The sequence below is a fragment of the Mus musculus genome, chromosome 13 (assembly GCF_000001635.26).
Source record: "Mus musculus strain C57BL/6J chromosome 13, GRCm38.p6 C57BL/6J".
Taxonomy (NCBI): domain Eukaryota; kingdom Metazoa; phylum Chordata; class Mammalia; order Rodentia; family Muridae; genus Mus; species Mus musculus.
Window position 1 is genome coordinate 59,031,334 of NC_000079.6, and position 15,132 is coordinate 59,046,465.

At 42.2% G+C, this 15,132-nt stretch overlaps 1 protein-coding gene across 3 annotated transcripts in view; it reads left to right on the forward strand.

The window, feature by feature from the left end:
- Positions 1-15,132, forward strand: part of Ntrk2 (neurotrophic tyrosine kinase, receptor, type 2) — a 327,499-nt gene that overhangs the window by 224,862 nt on the left and 87,505 nt on the right. For all 3 annotated transcript variants that reach the window (NM_001282961.1, XM_006517149.4, NM_001025074.2), the window contains exon 14: positions 6,634-6,764. In NM_001282961.1, coding sequence (NP_001269890.1) covers positions 6,634-6,764 — 131 coding nt within the window. The remainder of the gene's footprint in view (positions 1-6,633; positions 6,765-15,132) is intronic.

The window sequence follows — 15,132 nt, forward strand, 5'->3', positions numbered from 1 at the left end:
TTTCCTGTTATTTCTAGGGCCCTGGGACTCTGCTGTTATCTCTACAATCTAGTTCTCCTCCATTCTGTCCTACCTATCCTTTCTGTTTTGGTACTCACTTAAGCTTTATCTTCCATCATCCCTCTTAATTTGCATACATCCCAAATCTTAAAACTCCTCCTGGCTCCCCCACCCCCACCCGGCATTACCGGCCATCTCTAGATTGATCTGTCTGCCCCCAATCCTTCCCTTTGTTGCCCCAAAGCCTCCACGGAGTGGTCTGTAAGCATCTTCCTCTCCACCACTCCATCCATGTTTGTCTGCCTTCTTGCCTGCCCTGTCTCCTGCCTCTGATGAATACTCTTGGATCTCCTCTGTCTTTGCCTGTCCTTCCTCACATTCTTTGAGAATTAATTCTTGGTGACATTATCTGCTCCCTTTGGGACCAGTGGAGAGCAAAGTTGATGACAGCTGACCATGCTGGACTCTATGCTCATGAAGGACAAAGGACCTAGGGAGGGAAAGAAAGATGATCGAGCCCACCCTCAGTCTTTCTCCAACCTCATAACAGAGAGCTTTGCAGAGCTCCCTAGATGCCACAATAACCTTGTTAATGGAGTGTGCACTGCTTCTTCTCTATGCACAAAGACCTGCTTCACCTCTGTAAACTGAGATGATAAATGGACAGGTGAGTGACATGGTGGAAGGATGGATGGATGGAAGGATGGAGGATGGATGGATGGATGGTTGGATGGATAGGTGGGTGTGGAGTTTAGATAGATAGATAGATAGATAGATAGATAGATAGATAGATAGACAGACAGATAGAAAGATACATAGATGATAGATAAATGGATAGGTAGGTAGGTAGATAAATAGATAGATAGATAGATAGATAGAAGATAGAAAGAAAGATAGATGATAGATGGATATATAGAAAGATAGATGATTGATAGAAGATAGATAGATAGATAGATAGATAGATAGATAGATAGATAGATAGAAGATATAAAGAAAGATAGATGATAGATGGATATATAGAAAGATAGATGATTGATAGAAGATAGATAAATAGATAGATAGATAGATAGATAGATAGATAGATAGATAGATAGATAGATAGATAGATAGATAGATTCATTACTGATGGATTGATATATAGATAGATTACCATAAACCATAGATTGATTATAGAATGCATGTCCTGGAGAAATTCCAAGATGCCATTTAGCCCCAAATCAATCATTTGAAGATGAAATGGAAGCTCAGCACAGTGAAGTCATTTATCCTCAACTCCCTACGTCTTGGTATGAGAATCCTTCTGCATGGGAGCTATCTGTGGCATCCGTGCCCCACTCTGCCCTTTATACTGTATCACCTGCTGCTATTTTGGGGTAATATGACAAATCATGACTTCTTAAACACACCCAACTTGTCTCTTCTTCCTTCTCCTCCTCCTTCCTCTTCCTTCCCCTGCTTCCATGCTGATTTTCACTGTTATTTCCTCTTTCTCAGTAGCATGCCCATTTCTACATATCCACGCTTTTATTCACCCATGTAAGAGCTGTGATCCTCTATTGTGAACTAGACCCAGTAGCAGGTTCATGGGAATTACATACATTTGTTAACTTCATACCCAAAGTGTCTTTGTGTGTACACACAGGCTTAGGTTCATAGATTATGCTGCTACCAAGACCGTGTGGATTTCCTGCACAAAGCTTAGGCCAAGGATAGCTTTTGTGTTCTATATTTATTTCATTGAATAATGTTTATTTTAGTGAAACATATATGGGTATTTCTGTTGCATGTATGTAGATGCACCACATGCATGCCTGAGGACGCCAGAAAAGGGGATTAGATTTCTAGGAACTAAAAGGTGTTTTGGATGGTTGTGAGCTGCCATGTGAGGGCGGACTATTGGACCTGGTCCTCTGGGAGAGCAGTAAGTACTCCTAGCCATTGAGCCTCTCTCCAGCCCCCTACATTCATCTTTTTCACTGATCTCTGCTCAGAGAACTCTTCTTAGGAAAATCACTACTTACCATGAGGCCAGAGACAGGGACATCAATCACTGGGCTAATCCCTTGTAAAATCACCTTGTCTTAGTCCTTTGAAATTGTACTTCACAAAGGGAGTCGTCTATGCTTTTTACATTATCAAGCCTAAACTTTTACAATTATGTTGGTCTTTGGTATTCTTCAGCACTGAAAGTTAGAGTCAGGTTTTGCCTTAGGCTTACTAACCATGTGGGGCCATCGAAGCTGGACAGCTTCGTTCTCCTTGGTACCTTGGCTTAGCTTTTGATCCCACTTCGTCTGACTGGATTCGTTCCTTGAGTTTTAGTCTTTCTTCATGCTTGGTCCAGCACATGGAGTATTTTGTGAGCAAAGCAGGCATGTAAGTTGACCGTACCATAGACATCCACACCTTCAGCCTGTGAGCTTCTTGCAAACAGGAATAATAATACACTCATCCCCTTTCTTGGTGCTAGGCAAATGCCCTAGTACTAGGTGTTTAATCATAGTTTGTTGAATTAAATTGAGGAGAGTAGGCCTATGGCGCCACAAGTTGGCAAAGCAAAACGTGTGCTCTTTCTTTCAGTTTGGTTTTCATGAGAAGACTGAAGACAGACAGACAGTGTCGAAGTGAAAAAGAGTGTGAGCCTTCCTGTTCCTAACTATAGACTCTTAGATGAGTTATTTAGTTTGTCAGAACCCTTTCTTTTTGTTGAGTGTAAAAATAGAGGTAAGAATGCCCTGGCAGACTGTCACAAAGAGTGATGACCATCCTAATTTCCCACACACCCTCTGGCCCAGAACAACAGTCAGCGTGTGGTGGGCACCTCTTCCCTGTTTGCACTGGGAACCACGTTTGAGAACATACAAGCAAGTGGATTCTCTGCGAGCACACGGGAGTCGATTAAACTGTGATGTCATCTGTAAAATAGATGTGGCTTTTGACCTCACTCTGTAAGCTGTGAAAGTTCATTGATGGCAGTGCACACTGGGGTTTTTAGTTTTGGTAAGGACTCCTTGAGTGAGGATGGCTCAGTGCTGATGTGTGTCCCATTTTATCAATAGAGTAATCTGCAAACAGTTAGTCTTTTGTGGTCTATTTATTTCAAATTTAGTGCCAACTCATATCAGAATAAAAATGTAGATGAAAATCTAAAAGATCATTTGCATGCTTTACTCGATGTACTTCTGACTGTTGGGGACATCCCCCTACCTCCATATGCTGTTGTACACTGAGATAGCCACCATGTGCATGTACATTGAGATAGCCCCCAACTACTGTCAACCATATGTGACTGTATATTCTGTTTTCACTTTCATGTTTTGTGGTGTGGGGCAGTTTCCTAATATAGTAAAATTGCTCACTCTGGGATGTTCAGAGCTTTGCAGAACAGTGTAGCGGTCTGAAGCATGTCTAGTAGAGAGGGTAGTCACCGTGAAATGTCTACTTTGCTTCTTTGTCAGCGACGGGTGGTCTTGACAGTGACAAAGCTGTCTCCTGCTACAATGTTGAGCCTACAGATTCCACTGCTGAGCACTTCAGCACCGAGGACCTGGGAACTTGGAGGGTTAGAGTGTCCCCGGTGCAAGTTCCCACTTCTGGTTGGCATCTTTCTCCTGAGACTTATAAATATTTGCGAGAGGAAGAGGCAGAGAGAGAGAGACAGAGAGAAAGAGACATCAGGTCACTTAGTTCTTGGCATAAGTAGGACACTCAATGGCCTTCATTTTAAGTCCCATGTGCTGGGGAGGCTTGTCCAATGGGGCCAAGGTTTCTACGAAATGTCATTATCCTGGAAATGGAAAAGATACATTTCCTGCTTGAGACCTTAAGTGGACAGAGCTATAGTTATTTATATCTTTATTAGTTTTAGATTCAGCAATAATGGATATGGACATGGATTGATACTTTATTGCCTTTGTATGTGCATAATATTTTTACATCTGGGGGTGGGAATCTATAGCAAGAATTGAATTTTAGCGTTCTGAGGCAGGCGACAGGCTGAGCTGGGACAAGTGCTTTGTGGCCTGATGCATCATTCTCATCGACGATAATACCATTGCAATATAATACTGAAAAGCGGCTCCTTTCTACTCCCCATGAGGCAAATGGCCAAGGACACCAAATTTCCAGTCTGGAAAATTCCATCAATGATATCTCCTTGGGGACCAGGGAGTGGGGGCAAAGGAACTGGATACATTTCAAAGAAACTTTTTTCCATGAAACTTTGCAAAGCCAACTATTGACTTGAGTTTCCCTTCAAACAGAAAAAGCAATTTATGGGGGAGCTGGGAATCTTATTTTTATTTTTATTTTTGCATTTATTTATGTATTTACTTATTTGTGTGTGTATGTGTGCGTGCATGCGTGTGCGTGTGTGTAGGTCAGAGGACAACATTAAGGAACCAGTTCTTTCCTTCCATCATGTGGTCACAGGCATCAGCTTCAGCTTGTCAGGCTTGTCCTTAGCCTCTGGGGGCATCTTGCTGATCCTAATTTAATTCTTAATGTTGAATTTGCAGTGATTTAACCCACATTCCCGAAGTGAAAAGCTGAGGGTAACTGATTTCAGAGGAAGGGAGCAAGTGAGACTTCTCCTGCTTACAGGACGGACACTTATTCATTCGGGAGTCCTCCAGCTACCCAACTTGGGAAATTTTAAGGGAAATGAAGCAATTGATTATAGTGCCCCATAAGAGAATGAATTGAAAGGAAAATGAAACCCAGGCGAAGCACTTTTTTCCCTAACAAGCTCTCTCTGTCCTAGGAACATTAAACCTAGAGTCTTACCAACAACCAAACCAAGTCTCTCCTCTATAAGTGTGGACTCTTCACTACCAAGGGGGATAGGGGGACAGCCTGGTGTATGTGTAGGGCTTAGGCAAGTTCCAGGATCTCTCCATTACCTGAGCTCTGAGATGGAAGGTGTCAGGAGACCCAGGAGACCCAAAAGAGGCCATGTGAACATGGGAGGTAGGTGTTTGGTTGGGTGATCAGAGAATCCAAGATGTCAGTAAGGGCAGAGCAGAGAGGATGTCAGTTGGCGGATCCCTAAGAGAAGCTTCAGAAGAGATGTGGGTGTATCGGGAGGACAATGAAGCAGGCATGCGGGTGTCAATCTGCTGGGAGAAGCAGGGCTGGGTGTGGCCTACGCTTGAGAAGTGCTCATGGGGGTTTGTGGAATTGCCAGGCACTGAACCAAGAAGTTCACAGGAGTTTGAAAGGCTGAGCCATGGCTGGAAGAGAGGCATTGCTGGGTTGACAGACTTGATGGGCAGAGCATCCTGGCTTGTCCAAGAGAAACAGAAAGCAGAGCAAACTAGGATAAACCCTGATGTGTTCCTCGGAAGGAAACTATAAGAATTTCTTACTAGCTCAACAGAGTCGGAAGTTCAGATTGTGGATTTTGTTGTGATTTACTGTTCTTATCCCCCATTCCTGACTTTTCATTCCTTGATTTTCAGAGAACTGGGCTGCTCTGTTGCTTACATACTTAGCGGACTTGCTTGAGTTAACTGAGAGAGTGTCATCAAACGTGTGAAACCAGATCTTGCAGTAATATCTGTAGGGCATCAATTTAGTATGCAGAATACCCTGAGGCCCTGTCAGGAATATAATCACAAAATCCTTATTTGTGACCCAGAATATAAAAGAGACATTTACTGTGTCTGGAGGCGATACATTGGCAAAGGACATTTTCAGATGCCCAAAATCACAACAAAGTCAATCAATGCCAGCAGCCCATTTCCTAAAGAAAAGCTCTATCTTCTGCTCTCAGTTTTTTTCTTTCTTTCTTTTTAAAGATTATACATATATATATACACACACACACACACACACACACACACATATGAGTACACTGTAGCTGTGTCTTCAGACACACCAGAAGAGGGCATCAGAACCCATTTCAGATGGTTGTGAGCCACCATGTAGTTGCTGGGAATTGAACTCAGGAACTCTGGAAAAGCAATCAGTGCTCTTAACAGCTGAGCCATTTCTCCAGCCCCTGTTCTCACTTTCAACATGAGAAAACTGTTCTCACCTGTAGTTTGGAAGACAACAAAATTAGTTATGGCTTTAACTACCCTTTCGCCACCTTTCCCTGTTTGGAAAAAAATTTAAGATGTTAATCAAATGTAAAAAAAAAAAAAAAAAAAAAAAAAAAGGTTGAATGCTTTTTGGCATCTAACTAGCCTGTAAAGTGATTCAAGTGGAAACTTAATTTCCAGTAAGTATGTGACAGCCAAGTGGTTAAATCTCAGATTTAAGTGGTCGGTGGAATCACCTTTGGCTTCACAGAACACTCTCCTACTGAGCACAATCTCCGCCTCTGACATGTGGAGGGCTACTAGCTCACAAGACATCAATATGCACCCTTATATCCATGAACAGTATTGCTCAGAGACTCACAGAGACCAGAATCACATGAATTGTCAGGGAGGATAGTTCCCATCAAAACTCAGCTTTGATCGCCACTCAGATTTTATAAAAAGCTGAATCTACAAAGGAGCTATATAATGGATCCCGCTCTGTCCTCCACGGAACAATGTAAAACCACAGAAGGGAGGGAAAGGGCCCAGCACACCATGTGGCAAATCTCATGGACTCTGTTGAGTGACGGGTGTCTTTGTTTTATAGTTGTTCAGCATATCAAGAGACACAACATCGTTCTGAAGAGGGAACTTGGGGAAGGAGCCTTCGGGAAAGTTTTCCTTGCCGAGTGCTACAACCTCTGCCCAGAGCAGGATAAGATCCTGGTGGCTGTGAAGGTAAGAGAACATTCCATAATATCTCCATGTTCCTGGTCCACTAAAATGTGGAAGTTTGATTTTGTTATACTTTAGTAGCTAGTCCAGGAGTACATGATGTCTTCCAAGGGACACATGCTTTTAGATGAAATGCTTAACGAGGAGTCAGATGGGCATTAGAGGTACATTCAGCTGTCTGTCAGAAGTGCTTCTGGTGTGAGGTGTGGTGCGGGGAGGGGCTCCAATCTGCAGGCCATGATTAGCCCCAGGCAATTTTTCAAAATTATACTTAGAAAATTTTAGATCCAGGTCAATGGGATCAAAGAGAATTCAGTCAGCTAAGCCATAGCACAGGCTTCTCTCTTCAGACTCTGGCTGCTGGGGACACTGCTACATGGGACTTCTGCATTTTCTAGATTCTAGAAGGAAGGATTATTGACTCCATTGCATTGATCGTTCCTGTAGACCATCCATATTTGTCCCTTCCAACTGTCTGAGGCCACTAGATGTTTTGTAACATCATAGACATGATGTCTCCAAGATTTGGATGGCATGTCTTATATATTTCACTACCATAATGCAGGGTTTCTACAAAATAAAGAAATCTGAAAATCCTTCATCACAGTCAGACCCCCACAAACTAAAAAGAGGAATCCTGCTCTTCAATAAGATAAACAATATCATTGAAAAAGGATTTTTTTCTATTGAGCTTTGTAGAGCTTCATAAAAATACCAGGGTGGACTTGGGCAGATCTTTGAAACATGCATTATATACATATTTTTGAAAACTTGCCAAGGAATTTTTGATATGTGGATACCAAACACTAAAAAGGTCATACAATTGTAAAATGAGTTAAGTGTCAAGTGGATGTGGATGTGGTTAATGTAATAAAACTCAACCTCTTGGCTTAATGAAAGATGGCTGAGTTGCTGTTGTTGTCGAATCATGTTCCTGCCAAGCAGGGACCATTTGCGTGAATCATATTTATTTAGTCATTATAACCTGGGCAACATTTTATTCCCTTAAGAAATCAGGTGCATATTTCACCATAATACCAGGCTCTATTATATTACATGCGCGTGGGTAGCTAAGAGAATAAAAGTATCCTTAAAGTCACCTATTCTAAAACACCAGACAGTTCTGTGAGTTGTTCCAGCTAGAAACACTGTACATTTTCCTTCCCCGTGATCTGAAGTGTTTTAATAAGCCCTGTCCAGAGTGACACGGTGCTTATAAACTCCTGGAAACCCTCGGGAGCTGCAGGTTTCGACGAATGAAGAGCCGACGGTTCTAGGAATTGTCAGTGTGACTGATACACATCACCTCTCACAAAGGACAATGGTGGGGGCTTGAGAAAGAAGAGGCAGAAGAGGGCTATTCTAAAGAGCCATGGGGTTGGGTTAGAAGCTGCCACAGGAAGGACTGGTGGTGGCTGGAGGTAATTAATTCTATTCTTCTTCCTGCCTCCTTCCTTCCATCTCTTGACAAAGTTTCCCTGTTTTGTTTGTTTGTTTGTTTTTGTTTATGTTTTTGTTGTTGTTTTTTTTAAGCATACAGTATTCAGGACATTTGACAGTGTCTTATCTCTAGTTTCTACTTTTTTATCTTTAATCTTCTTTACCTTTACCGATAAATGAGACCAAAAGTGTTCTTATTTCTGCAGTTTTATAGATGAGCATATGTTCAGGCTGGGTGTCTACACCTAACCAAGCCATCTATATCAAACCAGAAAAATGGAGGCCTGTGTCCATGTTGGGTCCACGTTTTAAACTCTATTTGGAGGCCACTCAGAAAGCCTAGCCAAGGCTTCAGACTAAGTTCACTTAACAGTGGGGTACATGTGCCCTCCCTCCCCCAGGGTGTGAAAATGCTGGGTGATCCAGGGATTCTAGATGACAGAGTGGGAATAGCTGAGAGGCCGTGGCCAGGCATGTGGGCATCATCCCAGAGAGTTCTCAGTAACTGTGGCCTCTCATCCCTGCCCTGCGCTGACTCTCCTGCACTCGAGCAATGCCCGTAATGAAAAGGTACTGTGTGGCCAAAGCTGGGACATTTGCAGTTTGTACATTCAGATCCCTTTGAGCAAACACAAAACCAAAGTGACCCAACCCACTAATGACTAGGGATGGACAGATGGTAATGACGCTTCTGTGGGTCCTCGCCCACCCCTGCCCTGCCTTGACTGGGCTTTAGAAGACCGTGTACAGTAGACCATCTTGCTTCCCTGTTCACAGAGCACTCCACTTTGTGCCGATATCTCATTAACATTACCCAGTGGGCCCTTGTTGGAGTTCCGACTCGAATTCAAATTCTCTGAATCGCCTAGTACACACTCTTTCATGCTACCTTCTGGTTTTACCCAGCTTGTTTCTGCAAATTAATGATCTGTGATAAACGTTTGCTCATTAAACAGTGCCAAGGGTGGGGTTGGGAGGAGGAAAGGTACTTGACCCTTTGTCAGATCCTGACCTCTCCTTGCCAGTCTTCTCGGGGTTAAAATGAGATTGCCATCACAGAGAAGAAGGACAAAGAAACCGTAGATTAAAACCGCACTCTTGCTCCATGACCACAGACCTGAGGAGCTAAACAGCAGTGACCTTGAGTATGAACGTTTGTTACAGCAGCAGCTTACCCGCTATAACTCAAGCTTCCGTCAGGGGACCAGGCCAGCTCTCTGGAATGCAGAGGTTGTATCTTCATGAGCTCCGGGGTGAATCAGGTCAGAATAATTTGCAGACCTTGCACAGAGCCTCTCGGCAACCTAGGTGTACTCATGTCTAGGGCTTCAGTCTAACTGAAAATGTATTCAGAACTAAATTAATCTAGGAGAAAAACATCCATCACTCCATTCTGACCATAACAAAAACAGATTTCTGTTTTATTATTTATTATTTTTTTTAAGCAATGTCAAACTGAACACATCTTCCAGTACTGCGCAGACTCTCACATCTCTGGAGTAGCTTGGGTTGCTCCTACTCCATTGGGTGCACCCAGGGATGCTTGACAGCCTTTCTGCTGTTGCCTAGCAACCCCTGCAGCATTGACTATGCATGCTAAGCAACTGCAGCCATTGTCCTTCTCTCTCTCTCTCTCTCTCTCTCTCTCTCTCTCTCTCTCTCTCTCTCTCTCTCTCTCTGAAGAGCTGACTTTGGTTTGCCATCCAAAGCTCTCTGGGCAGATTGACAGATGTCAGATGCAGGTGAATCCTGGTGTTGATGCTCCCGAGTACTTGAGGAGCTTGAAGGACTCGGTGTTCCAGGCCATGTGCATGCCTTCAGGGGCACACAGGCTGACGACGCCTCTCTCCTGCTAAAGCATCTGCTAGTTTGGATTCAGCTGGATTGGTCTTTTCTTCATTACTTGGATGGTCTTTCTTTCTCAGGGAAATGGATTTGTCAACCATTTTCCTCTTTTCACTGAATAATACTGCATACATATGTACATACATACATAGGAGAGAAGCGAAGTAACCAGTCTTTGATCAAATCCAGTTACTTTGCCTTTGGGTTACTCGGTTGCCAAGGAAACGCTCCATCGCACTTTCCCTTGCATTAACTGTCGATGCATCAGCTATTTTTGGCTCCATCTAACATGCATTTCAATAACTACCCTTCCTACAACCTTTTTCTTGTACTGTGAATGCAAGATGATTTTTTTCTTTTTCTTTCTTTCTTTTTTTTTTTTTTTCAAAAGTCTGCTTTGTAGGAACTGTGTCCCTCCCTGGCTAACTCCGGTTTATTTCTAGAACCAAGTAGCGCTGAATCTGAGAGAGACCTTTAAAATCATATACATAAAGTCTCGTATTTTATGGATGAGAAATCTAAGACCCAGGGAAGCCAAGCAACTATCTCAAAGTATTAAATTAAAAGAGTTGGAGACACACACAGGTGGAGTCTTAGCAGACTTGGTGGCTGCTGCATGGGTTCAGCAAACACTTTGCTGAGAGCAGACTTAAGTTTTATACTTTAAAAGTGTCTGAATTCCTTCTTTCCCCCAGAGGAAGTAATGGTATTTTTCTCCACCAAGAGTTCAGAATGCAAACTTACACACTGTTCTTTCAGCCCAGCATCTGCCACAGTGCCCAGTCCTTACCCCACTCCCCGGTGCAGGCAACTACAGCTCATGGGTCTCAGCTCAAGTCATCTCTTTGGAAGGGCTGTCCTTTCTTGTCCCCCAAGCAGATCAGACTCCACGCTGCCAAGTCTCTTGAATTGACCTTCACAGCATTGTCAGGGATATAAAATTATGTATCAGTGTGTTTACTCAATGAGTGACACTTCGTGTCTGTGACCTCTTTCAGGGTGTCAGTCATACTCTCCGTGGGGGAGCCATGACTTTGAGTGTGTTGACTAATATGCGTCATGATGCACAAAAGCGATGCTCATTGGATGAATGAGAGGGCGGTCGTAGGGGAGTGGGTCGGAACAGACCGTGGAAATAGAATTCTGATGTGCTTGAGTTAACCATCGCATTTACTTCTGGACAACAAAGTGGCTTCTTGAAACTCTGATGGTCACAGCTGAAGGAAACTGTAAAGATGACATATAATATTAATAATCTAATGTAATGAGAAATCGTTTTAGAAATGGTTGAATAAGCTAGGTATACTGGCATGCGCTTAACAGTCCCCACACTTGACAGATGCAGGCAGTAGAAGGATCCAGTACTGAAGTCCACCTTCAGCCGTGTAGTGACTCTGAAACCAAGTGGGCTACATTGGAAAGGGAAAGTATGGATGCGTAGTTATGATGTAGATATGGACTGCCGTTACGGATGTTCTTTAGCTAACATTTATTATTATTATTATTATTATTATTATTATTATTATTATTATTATTATTTTGGTTTTTCGAGACAGGGTTTCTCTATATAGCCCTGGCTGTCCTGGAACACGCCTTTAATCCCAGCACTTGGGAGGCAGAGGGAGGTAGATTTCTAAGTTCGAGGCTAACATTTTAAAAAACAAACAGAAATCCAGAGGGCTTGAGGAGGCTCAGCGGTTCAGAGCATAGGCTGCAGTTGCAGGGACCTATGTCCCAGCTCCAGCAGCTACATGGTGACTCGTGGTCATCTGTAATTCCACTCTTGGGGGATCCAGCACCCGAAAGGAAATAAAAGCAAACTAACAAAGAAAAACCCAGAAATCCAGAGATCAGTGGCGATCTACCCAAGGTTAAACTGCTTGCGTGGACATCATTCGATATCGGAGCTGGGACTCAAGCCCATGCTGCGTTCATTGTGGCCACATTTTTATTTGTTAACTTCCATGTGTGCTCTGGCAAGCCAACCTGAGGACATTTAATATGATACCGCTTCTAGTACAAAGGCGTAAATTTTGTATGCAAGAATAGGAGGCAGGCACTTTCTTATCTATACAAATAAAAGTTTAATGTCAGGGAATAAGTAGGGGTGAAAAACTGGATTCCCAGGAGAGTTTTGACTTCGGGGAAATGCAAGCAAACTTCATACCTCATAACTGACCTTCCTAAAAAGAACACAAGGATCCTTGGAAACCCAAGTCAGACTGACCTAACCAGAAGGGACAGGGACAGTGCTCTAGAATGCCGCACTGCTAGAAAGTCGCGCCACTGTTAACCTGGCTGCAGGCACCAGTGGCTTCAGAAAGCCAACCAGTGCCTCATTAGGCTCTCTGTCTCATCTCCTAGCTTGCTCTTTTTAACACCAACTTCATTTTCAGACAGATTCACTTCAGGCTGTAGCAAAGGTTGATCGTTTCATTGTCTTGTCTTGAGTTATGTCATAACAAAATACTCCGATTACCTGGGCACGAGTCACACGAATTCACCTGTGGAAATGAACAGTGTCCCTACAATGCACACAGACTGAACGTGAGAAATTATGGGTTGCCTGGGGAAATATCAGAGATGCTGTACAATCTGTTGGGCAAAATACAAAAGACGGCCATCTCAAACATGAAGTCAGAGTCATTTCTTACTACGGTTGGTTCATTTGGGATCCATAAGCTTGCTCATGATCTGAGGAAGTCCTCATAACTGTCTTTCTATGCCTCGACAGCAGAAGGCACCAAGACCCCTCTGGGCTTCCAGTTCTCTCTTGCCTCAGTTGCTCACTGATATTTGACTGATATAAACATACCAATAACTGGTTACACTGCCTCTAGGATTTCTTGGGAAGAGGAATTGGGGATCAGTTTTCCCAGTCAGTCATCTATAGAATCCATTAATCTTCATGCCACAACATCTACGTATAGTTTAGTCATCTAAAGTGACCATGTATACCAAAGATGCCACTTTCAGGGAAAGAAGCAACTAAGGTTACCTGTCTCCAAATGTGTGTGTGTGTGTGTGTGTGTGTGTGTGTGTGTGTGTGTGTGTGTGTGTGTGTGTGTGTATGTGTATGGAACTGAAGAACGAGAGGTTAAAGGCTCATTCTCTTCCATCCTTAAGCAGTAGGAAGATTCATAGATGAGAGAACAGAGTTCCTAGCCTCCATCTCTCTGCCCAGCAAGTTCATTTCTAAGAGAGGATCACAGCTTTCTTCCTTTCCTTCTTTCTTACTACACATGCCACTCCCCCTGCACATCCTGACCTGTCGAGAGGTCCCGCTCTTCTTCCCGCTCCTCGGGATCCTTTCCCACCTTTTCCATTTACACTGACACATGAAACCTTTGTCTCCACAAAACGGAAGTTTATGAAGAATCGTTGTATTTAAGGACATTTGTCAATAGTTCCCCCAAAAGATCATTTGTGTGTTCTAATGGGACTCAGGCTGCAGAAAGAGCTGTTTGTTGGTTCTTCACTCGGCTCCTGGAACAGAATCACAGAGCTTATGATAGTTTGCTAAAAGTTTGGTCGTCTTTGTTGTCCAGACTTTACTTAGTAGCTCTCTACTTCTACTTGATGTGTGTGTGTGTGTGTGTGTGTGTGTGTACACATGCACATGTGTATGTGTGTGCCTGTGTATGTATGTGTGTATACATGTGTGTCACGTGTGTGTATGTGTGTCTGTGTGGGTGGGAGTGTGTAAGTATGTGTGTTTGTGTGTGTGTGTGTGCATATATGCTCCAGTACACTCATTTTTTCTTAAATTTTATTATTTAAATGCATTTTATACATAAAACATATTAATAATATTGAGTATTATGAGAATCAAATAATAGATAAAAATTTGTTCATATCCTTTCATACCCTAAAAATATCATTAATGAACATTTAATACTATCCATACCAAAGGATCCTACGTCTAATGTTGAGTACTAAATTGTTTCAAAACATACAAAATATTCTTTGGGAATTAAGCATAGTAAAAGAGCATAAAATATTAAAAATGAATCATTAAGAAATATATTCAAAAGCCCTTATATGATACCACCTGACATAGTGAGAGAGTATTTAAAACACATTATATATCTGTGTACATTGTCTAACAATCAGTTTATTTTTAAAAGATTATCAGTGTTTCTAGGAGATAAATTATTTTATCAGTAAGTATATTTAAAATTTTTCAAACTAGCAACAACTCTTTGAAGCTAAACATTAAGAAAATGCTAATTTCATCTAAGTACACTGTCACTGTCTTCAGACACACTAGGAGAGGGCATCAGATCTCATTACAGATGGTTGTGAGTCACCATGTGGTTGCTGGGATTTGAACTCAGGACCTATGTCAGTGCTCTTATCCGTTGAGCCATCTCTCCAGCCCAAGAAAATGCTAATTTCAAACACAGTGAGAAAAATTATCAATAATATTTATATGATGTTTGTAGAGCATGATTCTAGTATTTTCAACTGTTAATATTCAACAAACCATAATTATTTTAAGATATGTTTCGTTGTTATGGCTCCCTTTTCATTACTGATTTTATTAATTTGGATACTGTCTCTGTGCCCTCTAGTTAGTCCGGCTAAGGGTTTATCTATCTTGTTGATTTTCTCAAAAAACCAGCTCCTGGTTTTGTTGATTCTTTGTATCGTTCTTTTTTTGTTTCTATTTGATTGATTTCAACCCTACGGTTCATTATCTCCTGCCTTCTACTTCTCCTGGATGAATTTGCTTCTTTTTGTTCTAGAGCTTTTAGGTGTGCTGTCAAGTTGCTAGTGTACGCTCTCTCCAGTTTCTTTTTGGAGGCACTCAGAGCTATGAGTTTTCCTCTTATCACTGCTGCCATTGTATCCCTTAAGTTTTGGTATAATGTCTCTTCATTTTCACTAAATTCTAAAAAGCCCTTAATTTTTTTCTGTATTTCATCCTTGACCAAGTTATCATTGAGTTGAGTGTTGTTCAGTTTCCATGTGTATGTGTGCTTTCCGTTGATTTTGTTGGTATTTAAGGTCAGCCTTAGTCCGAGGTGATCTGGCAGGGTCCATGGGATTATTTTAGTCTTCTTGTACCTGTTGAGGCCTGTTT